General features: G+C 36.1%; 2 protein-coding genes across 3 annotated transcripts; one reads left to right on the top strand and one right to left on the bottom strand.

Moving 5' to 3' along the window:
* Positions 1-875: 875 nt before the first annotated feature.
* Positions 876-8,281, bottom strand: LOC137393627 (uncharacterized). Of its 2 annotated transcripts, XM_068080264.1 has the most exons (16): positions 8,087-8,281; positions 7,266-7,463; positions 6,833-6,978; positions 6,363-6,596; positions 6,055-6,237; positions 5,720-5,826; positions 5,455-5,550; positions 4,951-5,182; positions 4,483-4,601; positions 3,897-4,114; positions 3,480-3,690; positions 3,234-3,354; positions 2,877-2,939; positions 2,252-2,440; positions 1,731-1,940; positions 876-1,340 (listed from the first exon to the last, which is right to left on the bottom strand). In XM_068080264.1, exons 1-15 carry the CDS (start codon positions 8,171-8,173, stop codon positions 1,736-1,738), a joined length of 2,409 nt encoding a protein of 802 aa, XP_067936365.1. In that variant the 5' UTR covers positions 8,174-8,281; the 3' UTR covers positions 876-1,340; positions 1,731-1,735. The 2 variants fall into 2 exon arrangements, with proteins under 2 accessions (XP_067936365.1, XP_067936366.1); XM_068080265.1 differs by lacking the exon at positions 2,252-2,440.
* A 7,227-nt stretch (positions 8,282-15,508) lies between these two features.
* LOC137393724 (UBX domain-containing protein 4-like) lies at positions 15,509-25,535 on the top strand. Its single transcript, XM_068080399.1, has 12 exons — positions 15,509-15,679; positions 16,180-16,285; positions 16,484-16,512; positions 16,873-16,994; positions 17,260-17,501; positions 17,600-17,654; positions 18,575-18,744; positions 19,418-19,540; positions 19,711-19,813; positions 21,959-22,096; positions 23,450-23,619; positions 25,202-25,535. The coding sequence occupies exons 1-12, from the start codon at positions 15,598-15,600 to the stop codon at positions 25,335-25,337; spliced, it is 1,476 nt and encodes a 491-aa protein (XP_067936500.1). The 5' UTR covers positions 15,509-15,597; the 3' UTR covers positions 25,338-25,535.
* Positions 25,536-26,484: the final 949 nt, after the last annotated feature.

Raw genomic sequence — 26,484 nt, 5'->3', positions numbered from 1 at the left:
TCCAGCATCAAGAACCGGAAACAAAAATGCTGTTTCCAAACAAACCCGATCGACATACTGATCTCTAATGGAATATTCTTACCTCGCTCTCAACATCTCACTTTTTTGCATAGATTTTATTTTTTTACAAAAAAGGTAGTTTCTTCTAGAAAATGTTGTCCTCTTTCAAATGGTGTATGATACAACAATCAACTTTAAAGCAACTGCCAATGAGAGTAATATGTGTTGGTTAATGTTGCGGCCTCTCCATTATAACTTTTATAAAAAATAGAGCTCCCATATATGCTTCCGCTGGCCATGGAACTCTGAAACTATACGGCTCTGATCAAAACGAGGAAGTAGCTTTGTTGATATTTGGTACGCTGTCTTCCAAACTTCAGTTCATGATTGAGCAGTTGTTTATAGAAAAATGCAATGTCGCTGCAGATTATGTAAATTTTGGGAACTGATCATCTTTTCCTCAACGCCGAGAACAAAAGTTAATTCAGTTTTTGTGTGTGTACCATTGAATGGAGTGAACTTATACTCTCAGTGAGAGTCTCTCACTTTGGGTGGTAAGCTATAAAAACGCCTTTGGCTTGGCTGATCTAATAAGGAATTATTTACAGTGATGAATAGCACTGCTGCTATACAACTGGTGCAGAATTTTTACATGCCACAACTCACTTACACATCCGCATTTCATCATGTGACTTTTGAAACAGATCAGTTGTAATAGTATGTAACAATATCAAACCAATAATTCTTGATCAAATCAAGTCAGCTGTGATCTACATGTACATAGACAATTCTTGGCACAAATGCAGGCATCAAATCATCAAGAGGCTCAGTTTGATCAAGCTGTCTCAATAAATATAAGTAGGACAATTGGCCAGGCTGTGTCTTTATATCTTTTTACAAATCCCAAAAGCGTTTTAATCCTCACTATTGCTACAGCATAAATTAGAGTTTGACTAACAATGTCTGGTGTTAGCCATTAAAAAGACTCATGTTTGAGCCTCATCCAGGAATCACGTCTGCTTTATGATGTGGTGGATTAGGGGATAAAATGTGAGATAAAGTTTGAAAACACTTACAATGTATATCCAGAATGTTCATTGTATTCTTTCAATAAGTTTTAATATATAAAAACCTTATTTGGAAATACTCAGTAAGATGCTATTCAGACTGTACGAGGATGAAGTCTTACGCCTAACACACCTAAAATAATAAAACAAAATAATGCAAAGGGGTGAGCTTCCATGTCATATATGGGAGATGCTGGAACATTTTCTGATGTAGTAATGGTATCTTCTTGAGCCACTGGCAACTGATCATCATTCAGTGTGTCATAAGATTTACTACAATAATAACAAAAGAAAGTGTTACTAACAGAAAGTATACAAAAGTGTTAACTAACAAATGAGACTTGAGATGTACTCACATGCATCTTATCAACAATAATGAAAAGTAATTCCTAAAACTGATCAATAAAATTGATTAAATGATAAAAGATTTAAGGAGATGGTTTTTTAGATTTATAATATTTTACACCTATGTTCCATTCAAACATGTGGATCGGACAGCTGCGAATAAAAATGCATGGCCTGCTGATATTCTCACAGAGCTTTGGACGTTTAAAGAAGAAACCATTATCATTCATAAGACATCATCATTTATAAATTCTGGTGAGTACAGTTAATTAAAAGCGCAAGTCACAGCCATAGACTATTCTATACCTATAAACATACCGGTATCATTTCTTGGAGTGAGTTTTGCCTAAAGAAATGGTTCTTTCCACACAGAATAATAAACTGTGTGGGGCAGGTTGGTTCTTCTTGGTTTCCTTCCCATAGGCATGTTCAGCAGCCTTCCTACGAGAACCTCCATGTTGGCTCGTTGTTGTGCCGAGTGGCCTTTTTCTTCTGGCCACTGCTGAAGGCTGCACTCCAATTTTAGTCCTGTAATTATTATGATATTTGTTCTTTTTCATGTGAAATATGTTTTTCGTTATGTCTTACATGGTACAAATCTGATGATACTGTGATTAATCACAAAACTTTATCCAGAATATCTGATGAGGAGTGTCTGACACCAGCCAAACTATTAGTCCCAAAACCGCTGGGGGGTGGGCCTAATAGTTAGGCATGTATCAAACGGCTATCAACATTTAATACCATGTGAGGCATGCTTGTACATTAATGTATAACTGACTGACTTGTTATCTAAACTATGGCAATACTACACCCTGCCAATTCACCCTAAAATTCACCTCTTTTGCGTAAAACTGTATCCTTCTCCTAAAGACAATGGTGTGTTCAGGAGAGTGATTTTCTGACTCGCTGTACGGGCCTTCCACCGTTCGATGAAGGTCTCAAAGGCCGGACCATACATAGCCGCCTCATAGTAGTTTTCGAGTTTATCCGACATGTCCTTGTGGAATGCATCAATAGCTGCTTGCCTTTAAAAAACTCAATAATATGTACATGATGTGCATATTATAAACAGTAATATCTCCCAGTGTTATGTAATCTTGTCTTTCAACTATTGAATCATCATTGTTCACACAGAGTATGTACTTCGGCATGAATCATAAAATGTACAATCATTTGAGAAGCAAAAATCATTACTGAATAAACTGAGCAGGAGAGTAAACACACCACTGGAGTAATGAAGCAAGAAGCAGAAGGTGGTAAGTTTGTTGAACAGAGAACATAGGACAAGGGGCTTCTGACATGATTTTATCAAATCAATCACCACAGTGGCAAATAATATACATCAGGTATGTTATGCGATGATGATTGCTGACATGTCATAACAGGCATGTGTGACAAAATAGCTTATAAATGAAAAACATGTATAAATATGATGATCATGTGCCTTGTCTCGTGGCCTACCATTTCTGGCGCTGTAGTTCAGAAACCTTTGGTATCACATCCACTTCTGAATAACTGTTCTCGCTAAAATGATAAAAACAAATGAATTGTTCACAAAATGTAACATATCCAGCTACCTAATGAATTTTAGTGTTTGAGTAATCATGCCCACATATGACCAAACTTTATATTGTATAACACAAGTAGGTTCTAGTTGAAAAAGATTATTTATACTTTCGTACTGCAAGTGGTTCGAATGAATTCTTCGTCTCAAAAAATTCCAATCTTTAGTAATAGTAAGCTTTATGGCTGACTTTTGTTAGTCATACATGACCACTCCATTTTACGAAGCGAAGATGGTTAATACTAGGCCAGTACCTTTTAACAATCTCTTCGTATTCAAGATGTTCTTCTACTTCTCTTTCTGTACTAATCGTTTTATTATTTATACAAGTATTGTGGTGGAGCGGCTCCAACCAGCCTTTCTGTGCTTTCTGACCTGTACAATAGTTTAGAATGTTTTATGAGAGTTCACTGTGAATAGTCAAACTTTACATCTAACAAGGCTAAGCAAACTAGTTGACTTATTATCATTTTAAACAGTAATTAGTCCTATGGTATTACCTGTTGAAAGCCAAAACAAAACCTCCCTTTGGTGCTGGAGTGGCTTATAGTGGTGTGCATTTGTTCCACATTCAAATGCACTCTCCATCACAGCCCACAGGTGCTTACACAGGTTTCCTGTGTTTCCATAAGTGCAGCTACACAAACCTAGATCAGCTTGGACGAGTCTCTTGGTCTTCCCTATGACCACCTCATACTGGTCACCAACCTTCTGCAAAGACCAAGTAAGTTATATATACATAAAAAACCGTAAGGTCATTATTGCAGCAGAACTTACTATACTTGAGGAACGCTTAATGGGAATATCAAGAAATCCGACACAAGACATCTCCCCTGTAACTCAACTTACCCTACTCTAAAATTACGTCCAATAACATAAATTGAACTAATCCACCTCATGTACCACATGCTACTCACATGCTTTATTGTTGCTGATGAAGTTGCAGGTCGTTTCCTTCTGTGTCTAAGCTCTGTCCTGCCATGGGCAATATCAAGAAGTCTGTTACAAATTGAATTCTCAAATTTTGTGATCAGATACTCCGTCAAATGGACACAGTTGAACGCTCTAGCTCGATGAAGAACTGTGTCCTTGAGGAGTCTGAACGCTGCCTCCACAAAATTGTTGGTGTTGTTACCTTAAAGATCGAACATAGATGTTAAGTATAAAATAAATAATTTGGTAGCACAGGCCCACATAAAATCATACAAGAGGCAATATATAATAAAGCTAAAAGGCCATACAATTGGTGCTTAAATGAGTATAAACTAGACAAATGAAAGGACAATAACATTCCATGCGATTTCTTCTCATACATAATATCAATTGCAGACTCATGCCAAGCATTGAACTTTGTGGTATACACTATATGTATGACATGCAATGCAACACCACATTCAATTGACCATAGCCCATGGATACACCTAAAAAGCTAAGAAGGTGAAGAGCAGAAGCAAGGAACAGTGAACAGTGGATTGCATGCAACAAGCTTCTTTTAATAGCCACCTCTTGTGAGACTGCTCTGGCGGAAGCACAAAGCCCAAAGACTTCGCCTGCCATGTAACACGCCAAGATAATTGGCATAATTTGGATATTTTGCCAGACACGAATGGTCACTCTCATAGCTATAAATCATTAAGGAAGTTGTTAATAGCTGCGTTTCAAATCATCAAATATACATTTAAAGTATGCCAGATAAATTACAAAGAATTACACCTAGCCTAACTATTAGTCATCAACCCTCCTGGGGTTTGGGGAATAATAGTTAGGCTAAAATTACACCAAATAAACACTAACATATACATAACAACACCAAGGATTGGTGCTGATATTCTGCTTTTATTATTTTCATTATCCATAACACAGGGTAATCATTGCTGCTCCATTTCTCGCTCCAAAATATCAGTAGGTATTTGAAAATTGCTTTCTGAATAATACAAATATCAAATACATAGCATTATAAATTATACTTACATTTCCATGTATTCAGATTCACTATCGCTGTAGAGAAGCCTACGAAACAGTTCCATGCATGTGTTACGATCTCTCAAGTGGATCCTGTTGTGGCTGTTCCACAGCCATCTCCACACCGCTTGCTGTATGTGGAATGTGCAAAGCAGCACTCGACTTTCTGGAAACACAGTGTTAATGGCCGCATGTTCTGCCTTTGAGTCATCAACCATAAACAACGTTGGTCCAACTAGGCCTAAAATTGTTGAACGATGGGTGTTGATCATACCAAACACGAAGAAGGGCAGAGATGGGTTCCTTGTCATCAAAACACTGATTGCCAAGAGAAGTTTTTATGTGATTTGTGAAATGCATTGTTCTGGGTACTACCAAGTTCACTCATTAACCACTAAACAGAGTGGGGATTTTTTTCACGTGTCTCTCAGCCTACATTGTTTTTTCGAGTACCAACATTCAATGAATTATAGTTTCAGATGAATTATCTTCAAAAAAATAATAATGAAAAACCTCTGTTATAGAAGCCAGAACTGTCAGCAAGCTGTTTGATCTGGTCTAATCCCATGGTGATGGCATCTTCACTTTCACTTGTGGTCAGAAATGCACCTGCAATAAAATCACAATATGTTTAGTTTGGGTTTTTCGATGTTCTAGCATTTCAAAACCTTCATGGCTTTTTGCAACTATAGCATGCATTGTCTTGAACAACAAAAACATCAAATCAGGTTGTTATTAGTGAATGAAGAATTACATTGTATTTAAATTTTATTCATACCTAAAGGGACACCTCCTCCATGGCAATGGGTTAGAAGTAGAAAGAGGCGGGTCTGGTGACCGTCCATTCCACCACTGGCATCTAAAAACACTATCTCTGCAGACTCTCTGCAACAGATTATGTGCCATGTATGTTATTTTCACTGCCAGTTTGAACATAAAGGCGCATTTAAATGATAAATAACAATAAATGACACTGAATGACAATTAATAGAGGAATATAATCAGTGGTTGGGGTCAGTGGTTGGGGTCACTAAATCCTATATCCTATCTAGTAAGTGCATGCTGTACATAGACTATACCTATGTAGAGTCACAGTAATGTTTAGAAGCTGACCTTAAATTGTGTGAGCGCTCCATCAGTGGAGTTATCAGAGAAACAACCATTTGGCCGCTCTCTGTTAGACCTGTCGAAAACTTGACATCCTCATTCTCCAATTTTATTTGTAGAGCCTCTCTCATCTCTGCGGTTGTCTTTTGAAATTCACCATATTTGATTTTTTTCAGTTTGTTATAAAGTCTAAAAAGCAAAATATGAGAATTGCTAGCAATTTGAATGGTTATCAAATAATTTGTAGGTCAGACAATGTACGCGGAGCGTATAAACAATGTTCAACTGGCCTTTCCTTCACACAAATTATATACCTTGAGCAGAACTTGGATGATGGGATGATTGACCTGTCCGCAAGTTTGACAACATCCTCTTCCACAGTCATTTTCAAATGACTTAAAGCTGAGATCGGAGAATGTCCATCAACAAAAAGCTGTTCTAGTGCTCTAGTGGTTTCTTCAGAGACACGATTCTTTCCATATGAAGCAGCAGAAGCTGTTTGGTGGTTGTGGGCCAAATTGAGCTTAACCACTGCTTCACTAGATCCCCTTGAAACAGAAAATATTTATTTCTATTAACTAATCTGATGAATTCAGTCCAACAGTCGCTTAACAAGTTACAAAATCCTTTTAGAGGCATAGAATCAGGGGTAACAATGTTTTATTTAATTGTTATGTTACCGATTGATTTTGATAACCGATTTTGGTTTGAAATACAGGCATTACCTCAAAATGTATAAATCCTAAAGCAATTGATAAGAGAGACTCGCTATATTCTAACTTACATGTTTCCCTTTGACTTTAAATTTATTGTGAGCGTGGCTGGACATCCAGTGTTTTTTATGTTGGAATATTTTCGCTTCCTCTTCTGCTTATTTTTGCAGCTATGCTTGTTTTGATACTGTGTTTGATGCTGACAAACAGCTCTAAGCTGAAAAAGGTACGTAATATATTAGATCCACAGAGTACAAACATGACAGTGTATACTATACTTGCACCAATCCAATGCCCTTGAGGTTCTTCTTTCACAACTGTATAGTGTGTCGGACTCGGGTCTTGTGCCCGACTTGTGTCTTTCGAGTGTGGTGAGGTTAGAAAACGATTGAATCTGTTTTTGAGTCACAACCAGCGATTCTGGTTATACATTGCAGGCTGGTGATAAACCTGGTTTAACAACACTAGAGTATTTTCATTCCTATTATACTTGTGATAACTTACACGAAACAGGAGTCTTTCTGTAGGCTTCCTGATTTCCTTTGTGCGCCATCTGTTGTTTGCCTGAAACGAGGCCTTCCAAGCCAAGATATCGGATTTTGATTTTAGTTCCTTCACAGAGAAGACAAAGGTCGTCTTGGAGGTTATTCGGACCATCTCGTGCTTTAGAAGGTGGTAGGCAAAACCTTCAGGTAGGATATTCTAAGAACAAAAAGTATCATCAAATACCTTCATTGGTGAACACATCACAATCATACTCAGACCATGATTGATAGCAAAGATAAACTGTATAGTTGCTTCGTCATTAGTAGTTTGACCAATGTAGTGAGTAGCTGGCGGCAAATGCCCACCAACCTCCCCCAAAATAATGTAATGGGGCAAATGAAATGCATGAATTTTGGGAGATTTTGACAACCAGGTGTCATATTAAAGCGAAGTACTTCTAAAAGATGAGCTCATTTATGAAGCGCCTCATATAATTTGGACAGAGTAGGCTTGACTTAAAAGACTGATTCATAATATATGCTTGGCAGGCATGATATTTATTCTGTGAAGCAATTGTATGAGAAAAGGTTTTCTTTGGCTTGTCTTTGGTATGAGCAAGCAAAATCGAGTTCAGTATTCAGTTAGATAACACAAAGTGCAAGTAGAGCAAGTAGTTCGTGATTGATTTTGTTACAATGTAGTTATATACAAAATTAAAAATCAAATTATTTTATCTCTGCTCTACTCTTCCCCTAACTTAACTGAAGATAAAAGAACTGACAGACAGACCACACAGGACAGTCTCTTGAGTCTTGTTTTCAGTTCATGTCATGCCTTACTTTACAAATGCTGTCCCATTCTGATACTTCCACTTCTTGGTGACTGGCTGCTGGTTTTTCACAATGATATGTGTGGTCAGTGCTCATGGTATGATAGGTGTCTGATTCAAGCTTGCTGAAAGAATCTTTTCTCCAAGATAGGGAAGATGCAAGTTTAGTGTACGAGTTTAGAACGTGTAGTTTAGAACGCGATAACGAGCGAGAGGAAATTAGCTACGAAATTAGAATAAGTACGCTCGGCGTACTTGGCGCTCGCGGGTAAACCCAACAACCCATTATTCCTACCTCCCGCGCGCGTTCTCATTTGGGGTGCTAATTTCCTCTCGCGTCCGGTATTCGTGCAGATCAGTCATTTCCGACTGGACAAACCATCTTTTTAGTTTCTTGCGATACTCGGTATTTGAATCATATTATCTGAGTAATGATAGGAAACAATAAGAGAGTGTGAGGAGAGAGAGAAAAATTCTAGTGTGAATGATTTTCACATTTTTATCATTTACCTGAAACACGCGCACTACCTATTGGTTTGCATATTTAACATGAAGTATTGCCATGTGTAGAGATTTAAGTACCTTGCCTATCCGTCAGAATGTGTAGAATTGAAAAACTTATGTTATACACAATTTTTCTGCATCTACATATACATCAGAGTTAAATTCACCTTGTCATATTGTTCTATTTTGGCTATGTTTAGTTTGTGTGTTCTTGTTAAGGGGTCTGTCCATAATCACCGTTGCAACATTTAGAGAGGTTTTTTGCGTATAATTGCTTATTACGGGTTCTTTGAACTTATTAAACGCTACATTTTGATAGAGCTTGCAATTTGCTATGAAATGATATATTGGTTATGTGCACAACTCACCTAGTTTATTCAAGCATTTCAAAAACGTATGTCACTCTTGCAACGTCAGAGAATTGCGATTTTAAAAGTTACTTTAGCTATTTGATAAACGCTGTGATTTATAATACACCACAATGGTCTCGCTTAGCTAATATGTTTAGAACACACATAGCTACATAGAAACTATATCGCATAGTGATATATGTCAAGATGAAGGTAGATTACAAGCCTTAACATTTGTCACCATTGCAACAGCTTCTTGTCACCGTTGCACTGGTCTGAATTTTGAAGGGAGTTAGTGCTATAGATTATTCTTTAATGCATATAGTTTATTGATACAATAAAATATAATAAAATTATCAATTTAAATATAAATAATATGAAGTAAAAACTAACAAACATAATTGTAATGTGCTAAACAAGTTTTCCACTTGTTTTAAGGATGATCGTTCACAAACACGGGCCAAATCCAAGGGATTTGGCCCGTGGATTTGCCCGGCAACCTTTGGCTATTTCTAGTAACCGTGATAAATTTTTAAATAGTTTTATACCTAGAACCACCCGCGAACTTAAGAATTTAACCTATTTTTACCAATTGATCCTGATGGTCTCCCCTTCCGCCTCTGGGCGGTCTAGAGGCTCTACTTTAACATGAACTCAAATCGAGAGTTTATATTTACACATACATTTAGCAGTAATTAGATTATCTAGAATTGAAAAAAAAAACATGAAGTACAATAATATTGTTAGAAGTCTTTAAGGTATGGAGTTTCCAAAAAAATATTGAATAGCTAAGAATACGACCTCATTCTGCTATTGATAGGTCTTATTTAAAGCAGTATTGCTCTCTCTCTTGTTTAGTGTCGGACAAGACAGTGACATGGTGATCTGGTCAATTGTCACTCATGAAATATCATTAGTTTTTACTGTAAAAGCATGAGTACTAGCCCGCTTTAAAACTGAATCTCATAATCTTCACTGTCTACTGCTCTAACCAACTCTACATAATTTTTGAAACCTTTTTTCCGTTATTTTCGTTAAAACAAAGTCGGCTACTTTTATCTTGGGAGTTTTCTGGTTATTATCACCTTCATCATTGCGACTGCCATCGTCTAAACATGGTGAAGCAGGTTCAACTTCAACACCATCTAGATGTACGAAGGAGTGCTTTTTGTGGTCAGAACTCTGGCTGGCTTGACTATATGAAACAGAGTACTTGTTTGTTGCCTGCACATTATGTACTTGCGGAATACCTTTCAAGACATGTATATTCAGCCAACGTTGATCTAAAAATCTCCTCTTTTCAGAAATAGTAGTTATTTATTAGTACTTAGTTGAGACCATTAGTTTATATATTTCCGCTAGTCTTTGACTACTACAATATACTTAATAATTGGTACAATAAGTTAGTAGATAATGACCAAACAAAGAGTGGCTGTAGGGAAGTTGCAACTGTGACATAATTATAAGGAAAATTCACAAGTTACAGTGAAGGTTTGCTTGTCAGCTTCAAATAGGTGTGAAACTAGTTTAGGATCCTAAAAAATAATTTCTCTGATGAAAAATAACAGTGCTAGGCTAACTTTTTCATCTTTTCTGTCACTGTCGCAACCAAGAATATGCCTGCAGTATAAAAAGCGTGCCTGGTATTAATCTAAATAGAAAGTTTTGAATGTTTTTATAGGTAGTAAACAAGTCACAATACAATTACAACAGTTAATCATGGCTCAATGTTATAAACCCCTGGTGACTATTAGTTGAATTTCTAAAGATATTTTGTTTAAAATATTACATAAAATACCCATGATCTAATAATGATTTTGTTATACACAGACATAGCATATCTTTAGGAGAGTTACAGGTTCCTAAAATTTCAGGTGTTTACTATGGAATGCAAAAAGTGAATTTTTAAAACCTTTTTAAAAAATTCCCTCAAAATTCATTTATTTATGGACAGACCCTTAGGTTGTGTAAACTAAATGATCAATACTGGTTCAGATACTAGTGAAGATTCTAAACCGTAGGCAATACAGATATTTTCCAGTAAAGGATACTGCTTCATTTCTATAAGTTCAACACTTTAAATATACAACTAACAAAATTCTAAAACATCCATAATAATGACAAACTGTTAGAAATTGCAAATGAAAGTTACAACCTTGCACGAACAATTGTCAATGGTCTTCTGCTCAGTCCTGTATGTCTACAAGTCTCAACAATCAAAAGATGGCCATGAAAAAAAATAAAAGTTTAAAAATAAAAAACCTTAGCAGTTAAAAAAGTATTCTCTTTTATCGATGTCTTTGTTAGCATGTGAGAAAAATTTTGTGGTCAGGTTCTGTGCTTTATGTTGTTTGAGTGGAACTGTCTTGCATCTATTATTGAAATGTACTGATTAGACATGATGACTAACTGTTGTTATTTTGGCTGTGTTTGGTAGGGGTTAGCAGAGCTGTGTACACATCTTCTTTGACTTTTTCATTTGGAAGTTTCTAATCTGCTTGTTGACGCATCTTTTGAAATTGATTTCTCTGAGGATCTTTGATGTTTCAAACATGTTACTGATTGCATGTACAGTGCACCCTCAGGATACGATTACCCTGATATACGATTTTTTCACCTTATGAAGTGGAACATAATGATTTGTTCACCCTCACCATACAAATCTTTTTTCACCATATGAATTCAACAAAATTTTTGCTCGAGTTAAAATTTGGCAGTCAGTGGGCTTATTACGTACGTCAAAATAACGAAGACGCCTAAATGTTGTTTGCCGAAAATATTTTCACAGAGCTTGAAAGAGACACGATGACCGATTTCTCTCAGTTCAGCAATTCTTGTGTGTAAAATGGTAATACTTTCCCTTTGAAAATTGTCTTGTCAAAAAATTCGCATCACAGTTATTTGGTATCAAACGATTCCCCATGTCTTACTCTGTTGTGATGCTAACTATGTGAAAACCTTATTACAAGCTCTTAAAAGCTCAAAGACGTACAGTTAATCGCAGCTATCACGAAAACGCCATAGATTGGAATCCCTTTCCAAAACGGCTCAAATGGGACGTAGACGAACAAGTTGGCTTCTTTTTACACTTTCATGCACGTTATTGTTTTTGATCGCGTGAAACTAAAGGCCAATAAAAGGCTCAATATAGAGCGTCTCGTAACACTAGTTTATGACAAACACTTTGAGTTCCACCGGAAAGCCCGTATCACGTATAGATGCTCGCTACTGTAAAGTTTTGTTTCGGCTTGGTCTAATTATCTAGTTGTAATTTTTGACCCATACTTTCTGCCAAACGGCGCGAACAATTTCTGCAGCATTTTTTGACTATCACAGGTGACCAACAGGCTCGTCATGTTTATCAGAGGGTGATATGCACCCCTTCGAGCTAAGGTTAAAAAATTAAACGAATTTTTATGGTAGGTTTTGAGATATCAGCACTCAAAGTGACAGCATTACGATGATGATGAAATAGACGCGTAAGGGCAATAGACATGGTTTTATTGAATGCGTGAAATATATTTGTGAAACTATTTCGACGAATGAAATTGCATGAAAGTGTAAACAGAAGCCATCGTGTTCAGCTACATCCCATTTGAGCCATTTTGGAAAGGGATTCCAATCTACAGCGTGTTCGCGATGGTCGCAACTAACTGTTCGCTTTTAAGAGCTTGTAATCACATCTCCACATATTTTGCACCTACAACACAGAAGAGTAAGACATGGTGAATCTTTAGATACCAAATAACTGTGATGTGAATTTTGTTGCAAGTCAACTTTTAACCATTTCACTGCCAACTATGTACAAATTCGAGTATCTGCCAAGTGCCAGCCATTTTACCGAAAATTGCCGATACTGCTTCATGATATGTAAACAGTATTTTTTCCAATTTCAATCTCTATCTAGAACATTTTTGTTACATATTTTAATTTGCCAACATTTTAACCAACATTGCTATGCAAAAATTCAATGGATCTATAATTTGTGCGATGATAAAGCTATGTGAAGTTATGATCGATGCAAAGCTAAAGCGATCCTCCATAATGTTCCTTACTCTTACAAAATTATTACTTTCACCACTATCAGAGACAGTGCTGCTGCTTTAATTATCTGTATAATAACGAAAATATGAATCTGAATTGGCTATAATGTCATCAACATAACTAATTACTTATTTTCTGACTCGCGGGCGGTAATTAATGAACTCACACAAAAAACACATTCGTTTTTAAATTAGAAATTTTCAAACAAAAGTTTAAAATTGCTTCGTTATTTTAGGCTAATTTTATAGACAAATCTTCGGACAACACTGTCAAGTTCATAAAAGTCTTAAAGACTGTGGTATGTTGTCAACGAATAATAAAATTAGGTAACTATGCAATTGCTGGGAAAGTCGCAATAATGCGTCTGCGGTAGTCGTCCCACGAAAACGCATTTATGCGTCTACGGCAGTGAAAGGGGTAAAACCAGTAGCAAAGTTGGAGTTGCGATCCTTCAAACGGAAGGTCAGACAACTTCTCCTAACTTGCTAACAAAAATACACTACGAAAACAGCATAATTCGGGGTCTTCTTGTCGAATTAGGTTGAAAAGCTTTAAACAAGCCGCTAAACGTTATAGTGAAAGCGAAGACCGAAACTGATAAAATTTTAGTGATAAAAGTTGAAATCCAGTAAAATAGTTGAAAGTTCACACTAAAGCTTAGCTTTATGTGTGTTTGTTTAGCAAAGTAAACTAATTTAAGGTGAATTGAAAGTTTATGTTATACGTATGTTTGTCTTGAAGGTAAACTCTACAGTATATTATAACATTGCATTTATTGCAGATCATAACCACTAAATACAATAAAGCTCTTGTAGGTAACTATAGTTACTAAGGTTAGCATACTATTTTGTTACTAGTTTTCAATATGTACAGCACTTGTAAAATTTTGATGACTCTTATCAGGGGATGTGTGCGTTCATAGACCTATTAACTATCTGTATAGTAAATAGGTCTATGTTTGCATTATATAATTACTATGGTTTCTATACCCCTGCATACGATTTTTTCACCATACGATACCAAACCTGGAATGGATCAAAATTGTATTTTGATGGTGCTCTGTATTGCATATCTTTCTTGTGGTTTAGGCTTCACTCTCTTATGTTATCTGGTTTCGTAGATGTTTCCATTCAACAGTATGTTACTGCAATCGGGAATTTAATGTGTACTTTTACATTTTATCTGTAAAAGTATATTGCGATTTTATTACGTTAGATAATGGTAATTTTAGAACTAGTGATTTATTTGCTACATACTAGTGTAATAATTCTTGGACAGTAATATCGCAAAAAGTTTGAAAAGTGTTGATTGATTAAGTAGTTTATGTTATAACGTGGCATTCTTAATACGAACAAATTTAGCAAGATTAAAGAAACAAAATGATGAGAATGTGTGAACAAAGCTGACACCTTATAAAAACAGGCCAGTTCTGACCACTGTTGGACAAGTAGAGCATTTGCTTAGCTTCCAAGGTGTTATAAAAAAGAAGTTGATTGCTGCAAAATTAGAATTTAGAAAAGTTGCTATATATTCAAAGCATTAATTTTCGTATTCGTATCGTTGTAAATCTTTATTCGGCATTAACCTACTTGAGATTTATTGCATCAACCTTTAATTGCAATGGAGTTTATCAGGCATATTAAATATTACATAAAATTTGATCAAAACTAACTGGTAGCATTCATATAATAACCAGTATGCCACCTGTTAAACTTTAATGTAATAGTAAAACACACGAGTTACAGGGAGATTAAACTGTTGAATCATAACAATGAGGTCTACATAACAATGAGGTCTACATAACAATGAGGTCTACATAACAAGGAGGTCTACATAACAATGAGGTCTACAATATTGATTTTGCAAGAGCCTGAAGAAGTGATATCTAAAAAAACATTCAATTGTAATAGGAGAAAACATAAAAAGCTGGTACCTTCTACCAGAATAAAATAGGCCTTTTACCAGAATAGGCTGTTTGCCTTGTGAATTAGAATCTTTGTTTCTGAACTAGTCTTTCATATTAAATGCAGAACCAGTTTTATGAAGATGCATCCCTTTTGTCCCATCAGTAGCACCATTTAAAAATTATTCAGAATGCGGTTACTGTAAAAAATATTGGTATACAAGATTATAACAAAGTAGATTCGGGTTTTCCCTTGAAAAGTCATAAATATATTTATGCCACACATTAATGGAAGTAACCACAAAACCTATTATTTGTACAACTTTAATGCTAGACAGTTGTTTAATTTCATCTCCGGGACTAGATAAAAGTAGTACTAAGGAGATGATTAATTTATCTTGCCGATTGCAATTGAGTGACATGCCTGAGTGATATATACGGACATAAATAACTTTTATCAGAATCAACAGTAAAAAAGGTCTAATTTAGCAAGACAGATTTAGATGATGGAGGATTGACTGTTTTGATCGTTTTTGTTGTTAAGACAATTTTAGGTGATCATTCATCATGTTTTTCACCTTAAGTTACGCTATCCACATAGGAGAATTATATTGTTTGCCTACCTTTTGAAGGTTTAATGGTACCTTCTGTCTCGGCTGTTACTGCTGAAGATCTGTAGAACTTAATAGTCGTTCACCTCTAACCAAACAGACTGTAATTATGCAATGGTATGAAGGCAACGTTGAAAGTGCTGTGGCTGACTGCAAGACAAAAGGAGCAATGCTTCTAGTTTATGTCAAAGGTTGGTTTTTTCTTTTTTTGTTTGTCAAGTGAATGGCTAAGTTGCTAAAAGCAACCTGCTAAGTTTTTTTTATCGCTAGGCTTCATACTTTGAGTGTGGTAGTTAGGGCAGCATGCAAACTCATTTTCCCTGTCTCAGTTCCTCAAACATTTTCTGATATCGATAATAATAGGTCAGTTTTTATTTCATCACATGGCTGCTCAAAGCTGGTTTTTTTCAAGCCGTAGCTAAATATGCATGTATATTTTAGCTAGTTAAAAGAAAACTGATGTTTCAAATGACCTAAAATTTAGTGATTCTACCTACAAAGCTACTTAACAACATGGTGTTAATAGATTGCTTCATCTGGAAATGGCCCAGTATCACTCTTATGAAGTCGTCAATAGCTTGTATACAATAGCTTGTAACTATAAGATGACTAAGATAATGATCTGACAAGCTGGCATATTCCACCATTGTTCACCTCACCTTTCCAACAAGTGACTGCCTTTTTGCTCTAGGTACAGACAGTTCATCTGAAGAGATGGACAAAACATGGGATCACTCTGATGTATCACATAAGTTTGAAACTGTCCCAACTATATGTCTTCAGCTCACACTTGATAGGTACTCCTTTTACGTGTTGCTTTGAAATCTAATTCTTACTACTGATAGAATTCTTTGAACAGGACTCATTTGTTTCAATAATTATTGGAATCTCATTGAACTTTGCTCTATTTTGCTTGTAATTATGTATTGAGTTCACTTTCGTGTTCAGAGAATTGGTGATGTTTGGCATTATGTACCTTCTATTTATCTTTGTAGCGTTGCCGGACAGCAATTCTCTTCCATTTGTATCCTTATGTCGGTATTCACATCTTTAGTAGGAAGCAACGGAAGCAACGCTCATGTGAATCATATTTGATATATATAGAGTGGCTAATCAATTCTCAAAGATACTGTATTGATGTAAGGGGGGGTTATATGTCACTGTATACACTGTATACTGTGGGTTCAATATTCCTTTTATACTCTCTTTAAAATAGCTCATCAAGTTTAGATTAGCATCTAAAGCATAAATCAGCCAGTTTTTCATGCGTTTTTGAATGGCTATTGGTTGGTTGCCTGTTGGTGTACCTAGTTTTACATCAATACTTTGTGAAATTAATTTGTACTATGTAATTCATACTTACACTCCTTAGCTAGGCATGTAGTTCCTGTATCAGAACTTCCTACCACATACTTCATTCGGTCTAACGGTCAGGTTGCTCTCATCATCCGCGGAGCCTGTTCTAAGGAAGAGCTTCTTGAGAAGACTGCTTTGGCTTTAGATCAGGTAGGCTTAAGGCTAAAGAGGTTAGAGGTAAAGAGAGTAGTAAGAGAGAGGGATGGTTCTAACTAGGACAGAGAGAGATGGTCTAGTTAGTAGAGAGATAGATTTAGTGTGTACGGAGAGAGGGGTGTTTTAGATAGTAGAGAGATAGGGATGGTCTACATAGTGGGTACAGAAGAGATAGTTTAGTTAATTAGTGTGTTTGGCAGTGCCTATTTGCTGGATATTGTTACAAGCCTAAATTTTTGTGAATCATTTTAATGATTAGAACACATCACCTGCCAGTGGGCCAGCCGCTGTCAGAACTGGCCCTGTAGCGGCCTCCGAATCCAGCCCTAATGTTGATACTACTACAGAATCCAATGTGAATGCCGAACTTGCAGCCCCAGATTCTGGAGCAAGCTCTGAACTTGCGGCCAGCATTAGCTCCAGCGCGTACGCAGGTGCTCAGACAGAAACAGGTGATGAGGCAAATGAAGGTGTGGATGAAAAGCAAGCTAAAGTTGAGAGGTATTACATTGAGCATTTAGAGTTGTAGTTCACTTATTATAATTTTTCACGATTTGCAAGGAAATTCTGTTTGTGACATCGTTTGTCTATGTCTGCAGAGCTAGAGAGCTGATCAGACTGAAGCAAGCGAAAAAGGCTGCAGAGGAGAAAGAGGTGGGTAATCGTTTTCTCATGTTCCACGTGTTGGCTACCTTCAGAATAGCTACACCATATTTTCATGTCTCCTCCATTTGTAGTTACTTGGCTGCTTCACGTTGGTATATTTAATCCATCCGTCAATTCACTTCGATTAAAATTGATGTTTAACAATGTCATCATTATATGATGAAGCCGAAGAGCAGTCCAAGTTCTGCTCTTTTACAATTGCTTGTTTGGGCCACAATCAACTCGTGTGGTTTCTGTATGCATTAAAGTCCTAACATCTAACAGCATTAAAAGCTATTAGACTTGCAGGATGGGCCAAGGTAGGGATGGCGTATTCCTTTGAAGAGAAATGTAAAACGGTTTTATATACTGCGGTTTTTTTCGCAATAAATCTTTTTCTGTCTGTTGAGATTTGCATATTAAAAATTATCATTGAAATGATCTTTTGTAAATGATCTTTTAAAAATTAAATAATTAATTTATTATTTTGTTTTAGTTTTATAACACCACAATACAGACGTATTCAAACTTGGAGTGCATTGTATATGAATTGGCTAATGAGTTCACATAAAAACCAGTAGCCTAAAAATCATTTTAAAACAGAAAGGAGTTACCAGTTATTTTTTAGACATTTTGCGAGACCATCCTACGAAAGAAAAATTGGCCAACAGCACAAGTCTAAATTTTTCTTACAAAGCTTTTTAGATTATACTAACACTCGTCAGTAAGCAATTCATCTATGGGACTAACAGTTAGTGCACATTAATAAGTACTTTTGAAAAGATCGAACTTGAACGCTCTGAAAAGTATTTATCTTTATTATTCAAACCACCGTTAGCACACTGTTGACCCTCGGTCAAAGTAAATTGTTCGACTCTTCCACATAATGAGTGGAATCAGTCAGTCACACATGAGTTACTTTTTTGTAGAAAGCTCTCATTGCTGAGACAGAGAGACGCCAGCTAGGAAAGGATTTGGACAAACTCAAACAACTTAAAGCAGAACAGGAGGCCAAGGAAACGCGTGACGCTCTGCGGAAGGACAAGGAAGAGGCGCGAATAGCACGAGAAAAAATTCGTGAGCAGATCCAGAAGGACAGGTAGGAATTAGAAGAGGCGTTAATACATTATACAAGTGTTTGTTGGGGTAAGTACGTTATACAACTGTGGGTTGGGGAAAGTGTATACAATACAAGTATGGGCTGCAGCAAGTATATACAATACAAGTATGGGATGGAGTAAGTATATACAATACAAGTGTGGACTGGAGTAAGTATATATAATACAAGTATGGACTGCAGTAAGTATATACAATACAAGCGTGGACTGGAGTAAGTATATACAATACAAGTGTAGGATAGAGTAAGTATATACAATACAAGTGTGGACTGGAGTAAGTACATCGTACAGTAAAGATAATTTAATTTAAACTTAGTTATCTATTTACTAGTAGAAGCAGCTATCTCAAGAATAAGAGATGCATCGGAGGTTGTCTTTTTAATTGTTAACATCCACATAAATTTGTGTCCTTGTATTCTGTATAATTCATCTTTTTAATAAGTTTATAAAACAAAATGAGAGGTTTGATCAATAATCAATATATTGATCAAACCTTATATCAATATAGATCAATATCATATCAATATAATATTTGATCAATATAATATATTGATCAAATTAGTTGATCAATATAATATATCGATCAACTTTCTATACTATGAATATGTATCACCATTCAAAGGTTTGGATATGCATTGTTTTGTTCTTCTGTAGGGAGGCGCGACATGCAAAGTACCAGCAAGAGAAAACCGAAAAAGAAGAAGCTCTGCGGCGGCGAGAACAAGAAAAGCTAGCGCAAGAAGCTGAGGAGGCTGCTAGAATCGCTACTCTTAACAGGTATAGATGAGTTTTGCTGCTTCTTTCCTGCAATCTATTAAGTTTGTGCCACCCGCTGTCATAATATAGTTACTAGTACGAGTCCCGTGCATTCTGACAGATTGTCATGAGTAATCAGTAGAATGTAGGATAGTGTCTCTAACTGCTGCTTATATTGTGTTTTATTTTAGTTTCAACGCCCGCATTCAGTTTCGCATGCCCGATGGATCTCGCATCAGTCACACATTTGAATCTGATCAGGCGCTGCAATCAGCTGTCAATCTTATTGCAACAGTGAGTTGTGGCCCTTATGTACTTACTAACACTTGTACAAGTAGACTTGCCGATAGATGGCTTAATCTGTGTTCGAATACATGTACTCATATGCGCTAATACATGTTCCAGCAGACATACTCGCAGATGTACTGATCTATGTACAGTGCACCCTCAGGATACGATTACCCTGATATACAATTTTTTCACCTGACGAAATGGAATATGATGATTTTTTCTCTTCACCGTACGAATCTTATTTCACCACACGAATTCAACAAAATTGAACAATGAATTGAACAAAATTTTCAACCGAGTTCAAATTTTGCAGTCAACAAAGACCCCGAAATGTTGCTCGCTGAAAATATTTTATCAACGGCTGAAAGAAACACAATGACCGATTTCTCTAAGTTCAGCTATTATCGTGTGTAAAACAGTAATATTTTCCCTTTTAAACCAGTAGCAAAGTTGGAGTTCCAATTCCTTCAAGCAGACGGCCAGTGGTCAGACAACTTTTCTTAACCTGCTAGCAAACATCCACCTCATTACAAGAACAGCATTGTTTGGGCTTTCTTGGCGAATTAGGCCGAAACAGGTTTTAAACAGGTTCGCTATAGTGAGAGCGAAGACAGAAAGTGATAAGTGATAAAATTTTAGTGAGGAAAAGTTGAAGTTCAGTAAAATGGTTAAAAATACATACTAAAACTTGCCTTCACGTGTGTGTGTGCGCGTGTGTGTGTTTAGTAAGCTAAACTTATTTGAAATGAATTCATAGTTTATGTTATCCGTACGTCTGTTTTGAAGGTAAGAACTCCCTACGATGCATACAGTCTGTACATCGTCCATTATAATCTTAAATTTTATTGCAGATCATAATACGCTAAATACAATAAAGTTACCGTAGGTATCTATAGTTACTAAGGGTAACATACTGTTTTGTTACCAATTTTTACTATGTACAGCACTTACATAAAATTTTTACCTTTTTTACGAGAGAATGTTTGCATTATATAATTACTATGGTTTCTGTACCCCTACATATGATTTTTTCACTGTACGATGCCAACCCTGAAGCAGATTAAAATCATATCCTGAAGGTGCTAGCAGACATACTGATCCATGTATTTAGCAGACATACTGATCCATGTACTAGAAGACATACTGATCCATGTACTAGCAGACATACTGATCCATGTGCTAGCAGACATACTGATCTATGTACTAGCAGACACTCATCCATGTACTAGCAGACACTCATCCATGTACTAGCAGACATACTGATCCATGTACTAGCAGACATACTGATCCATGTACTAGCAGACATACTGATTCATGTACTAGCAGACATATTGATCCATGTACCAGCTGACATACTGATCCATATACTAGATACACGTTACTTTATTTAATGTTCAATAGATTGATCTATCAAAGTTACCTGCTGTCTTTACTAATAACTTTACCTTACATTGGCTAACTGCTTCCCTATTTGTGATGAAGTTTTATGTGTTTCTATTTTTCTACTTTTGTTTAATTACTCTCAAAAGACAACCGGGATTGCACGGTTTCTAGTTTGAATCTACTTTTTTTGCAGTTGTAGATGAAGCAGTACTCAGTTTGTATATGTTTGTATATGTAGTGGTAGTTTGTTTGACCTCGGACACTGATAGCTAGTGTTGTCCATATTGATCACTGTCACTGATAGCTAGTGCTGTCTGTATTGACCTCTGACACTGTTAGCTTGTGCTGTCCATATTGACCTCTGACACTGATAGCTAGTGTTATCCATATTGACCACTGACACTGATAGCTAGTGCTGCCTGTATTGACCTCTGACACTGTTAGCTTGTGCTGTCCATATTGACCTCTGACACTGATAGCTAGTGCTATCCATATTGACCACTGACACTGATAGCTAGTGCTGCCTGTATTGACCTCTGACACTGTTAGCTTGTGCTGTCCATATTGACCTCTGACACTGATAGCTAGTGTTATCCATATTGACCTCTGACACCGATAGCTAGTGCTGTCTGTATTTACCTCGGACACTGATAGCTAGTGATGTGTGTATTAAAAGCTTCCTGTCCATAATTTAATTATTTTAGGAACTGTTTTTGCAAGTACTGTTGTTTTATATAAAATCTTCAGCAACCATTCTATTTATAGCATGAATCTAATTCACTTGGAGGCAACTTTAGGCTTGCGACAATATATCCCAGACGAGTGTTCACATCTTCAGAATACCCTAAAACATTTCGGGAGTTGTCCTTAGTTCCTACCAGTGCTCTATTGGTCTTGCCTCCGGTGAGCTGCTGCAGTTGGTCATATTATTCAAAAAATAAATTCAGATTTGATTAAATTTGCCAGCAAGACCATTGATTGGCCAATATTTTGTTCTCTGTCTCTGATAATAGTTTAGATGAAACAATACAGTATTTGAGTTACTTTGCCAATAACTAGTTACTGCTGTAATAACTAGTTACTGCTGTAATAGCTAGTTACTGTGGCAATAAGTAGTTACTGCTGTAATAACTAGTTACTGCTGTAATAACTAGTTACTGCGGCAATAAGTAGTTACTGCGGCAATAAGTAATTACTGCTGTAATAACTAGTTACTGCTGTAATGACTAGTTACTGCTGTAATATCTAGTTACTGCTGTAATAACTAGTTACTGCTGTAATAACTAGTTACTGTGGTAATAACTAGTTACTGCCGCAATAAGTAGTTACTGCTGTAATAACTAGTTACTGTGGTAATAACTAGTTACTGTGGCAATAAGTAGTTACTGTGGCAATAAGTAGTTACTGCTGTAATAACTAGTTACTGCGCTAATAACTAGTTACTGCTGTAATAACTAGTTACTGCTGTAATAACTAGTTACTGCTGTAATAACTAGTTACTGCGGCAATAAGTAGTTACTGCGGCAATAAGTAATTACTGCTGTAATAACTAGTTACTGCTGTAATGACTAGTTACTGCTGTAATATCTAGTTACTGCTGTAATAACTAGTTACTACCGTAATAACTAGTTACTGTGGTAATAACTAGTTACTGCCGCAATAAGTAGTTACTGCTGTAATAACTAGTTACTGTGGTAATAACTAGTTACTGTGGCAATAAGTAGTTACTGTGGCAATAAGTAGTTACTGCTGTAATAACTAGTTACTGCGCTAATAACTAGTTACTGCTGTAATAACTAGTTACTGCTGTAATAACTAGTTACTGCTGTAATAACTAGTTACTGCTGTAATAACTAGTTACTGCTGTAATAACTAGTTACTGCTGTAATAACTAGTTACTGCTGTAATAACTAGTTACTGCTGTAATAACTAGTTACTGCTGTAATGACTAGTTACTGCTGTAATTACTAGTTACTGCTGTAATAACTAGTTACTGCTGTAATAACTAGTTACTGTGGTAATAACTAGTTACTGCTGTAATAACTAGTTACTGCTGTAATAACTAGTTACTGCTGTAATAACTAGTTACTGCTGTAATAACTAGTTACTGCTGTAATGACTAGTTACTGCTGTAATAACTAGTTACTGCTGTAATAACTAGTTACTGCTGTAATAACTAGTTACTGTGGTAATAACTGGTCCATCTGACTATTGGAAGACTCAGGCCTGCCAATCAAACTAGCGAATGTGTTTCAGGCGCAAGGTGGAGATGGTGCTAGGTCATCATCCTCTCTGACAAGTTCGGCTACTTCACTATTGTCGATGCTATTCTCTCCTTTGTTCTGGGTCTGGGGTCTTGTGCAGTCCTTCATTTTCGCCAGACCACAGCAACCACCAGTGGCGCAGCCAACTGACAAGTCTGATGAGTAAGTTACAGTTCCGTCAAAGTCACCACTCGTGTTTCTCTTATTCCCCTAGTTATGACTTTCCTCACATCTCATATTATTAACTTCATGCGATAGCCTCTGTTGCCTGAAGCATAGACAAGGCAGGGCTCAGGCAGCAGATTTAGTAAACACCTGGTCTGGTTATTCCGTATCAAGCTAGCTCTACCTCCTTCCACCCTCCCCCGTTTGTTACCTTTGTCTACAGACTAGCTGTCAGCAGTTCCATGTTGGCACTTTACACCCTTGACACGCTTGGGTTTAATTTTAGAATGTACAAAGAAAAAGACAAGGATCACCCTTGTCTTTTTCTTTGTACATTTTAAAATTGGAGTGAAGGGTTGGCAAACCGTTTAAACAAACTGGCAGACTACAGTAAAGAGCTGGGGTCGACTGTATCGTGTTATAAAGGCATTACTTTACTTTCTTTTATAAAATGGACTGTTTGATATCTCAAAACATGCCCAGGTATTGTAGTTCACTTTTCAATAGGTTTTTTTTCTTAAGCTGACGATTCAGTTGTGAAGATTTCTTCAAGTAGATAATATAACAAATTATTATGTTTGGTAATAATAATAATTATTATTACCAGCTTCTTTAGAAATGAAATGGAAAACACTGTCAAAAACTCATGACTTGCTATCAAGTTATTTAGGGTCATTGTCAAAATGCAGTCAGTTCTGTTATATGCATAGCAATTCTGCCTGTGGCCGCAACACCAGGGTTCAAACTCGTACTGTATGATAGGCCCGATATGTAACTTTGGGAGTTGTGTAGCTCAGATTTATTCGTCCAAATGATAAACTATCGTTAAAAAAAATTAATTGAATTTGTTAGCATTATTATAATTATTTACATATAATATTGTTAATATTAATTTGCAAGTGATAGCTGATATGAAGTTTTGGCTTCACATGCATTCTTTATTATTATGCCATATTCTTGATATGCCTTCGACAAATCATTTTCTCCTGTCTTGAATCCAATAGTGCGGAGAGTATGTTCAAATGGGTAGACAAGCAATATAATTTGGAGTTTTAGTAAGTGAATAGGAAGTATTTGATTATAGGCGGTCAGTCGGGAGCATATCTTATTGGTTTCAGAAGGTTTATTTTCAAAGGAACAGTTAAAAGTGGGTGAGGTTAAGTGTTGATTACCGATTACTAAGTGAGAGCAGTAGCAGAATGGCTACATGACTTTCTTAAGTGTTTTTAATAGTTGTTTTTTATATCGCGTGTCAATCACCGTTTTCAGTACTTCACTCAATTCCCGTCCATAAAACTAACTATAATTGATGTCAATGGGATATTCCTAACTTGTCTAGTAAAATCTTATCTGTTAGTGGGGATAGAAACAACTATATTAATTATGAACTCTGTACCGTGTAATTATGTACTATTATGAACTCTGTACCGCGTAATTATGTACCATTGTGAACTCTGTACCGTGTAATTATGTACCATTGTGAAATCTGATCTCTGAATCTGAAATCTGGTGTTTATTGATGCAATGTTCTTTAATCGTGACATTGTTCTATCAATACTACTGATAATTCTCATCTTAGACCAACTGCGGAAGCGAGCAGGCCTACCTCTACGGATACGAATAGAGCAAGGAGGAGAGTCGGTAGGCTAACGGATCTACCTCCTGAGGATGATGACCAAAATACTTGGAATGGGAATTCTACTCAGCAAATGTGATATTGTACATGTATTGTCAATTTGAGGAAATAAATGGTATATGATATTTTAGAGAGCTGACGATGTCATTTTCATTTTTCTGTTCAACCAATTACACGGGTCACATACGTGTACACTTATTCTTTGACATGTTTTAATTCTACATGAAAATGTGCAAATACACTCCTATACTTCAAATATAAAAGAATTATACATTCAGATGGTTATGAATTTGCAAGGCACATTTGCTGCCATGAAAGGTTGCAAGTTTGAACAAGGAAAAAGCTTTTTAAAAACTGTTAAACTGTCTAAAAACTTAAATTGTTTGCTTTCCTTCATATAAGTAAATTCTAAAATGTCAGTTGTGTATGGTTACAATAATGCAAATGATTGTATCAAAAACAAATTTAAATTGTGGCTGTCCTCATACCTACAGGTACGTTAGTATTGCACTAAAATTTGACGCTTCATTTGCTTAATGCCTAGTCATTAGTTATCATAGGAAAGCTTCAGCTTTTTTTAAGTTCATGCATTGCGATGGTGATACAGAACGCTGTCAGTCTACACAATCTCTTGGCAATAAGTGAGGTGACGGCACAGCTCCTTGTGTCTGAAGCTATAGAGCTAACATTTCATATACATAACGAGACAAGTCTAAGAGATATGGTAGTTCTGCTGTTGACTGTAGTACTCTATTTTTAGAAGTTTTCTAAAAAATCAGTTTAAAAATAGAGTGAACTAAACCTTCAAACAAATGTTGAGTTTACACTTGAATTAACACTCTCATGCGTTTAAAATGGAACACATTATTTGATGCCTATGCTCTTTCGTTTTAATGAGCAGCATTTCAAATCACTTCCTGTAACAAATCACACTTATCACAAATCACTAATGTAAAATAAAATCTGTTGTCAATAAATATATATTGACAACTGATTTTATACTATATATAAGCAATTATATATATAGTTGACATATATTTATGACAATTACATGTATATGTACAGTATATGCCATGTGGACAATTTCATAAGATTCCATGTGGTATTTTTTAGTTTTCTTGTATCAAATTTTCTCAGGTTTTCCCTCTAGATCTGTAAATTTAATGTCAGCATATAGTAGTCATTCATTAAATCATCCATCTTCGATATAATAAAAAAATTTCTAA

Source organism: Watersipora subatra, chromosome 4 (assembly GCF_963576615.1).
Source record: "Watersipora subatra chromosome 4, tzWatSuba1.1, whole genome shotgun sequence".
NCBI classification, from domain to species: domain Eukaryota; kingdom Metazoa; phylum Bryozoa; class Gymnolaemata; order Cheilostomatida; family Watersiporidae; genus Watersipora; species Watersipora subatra.
Note: the sequence above shows the minus strand (reverse complement) of the source record. Positions and strands in the feature narration are given on the sequence as shown.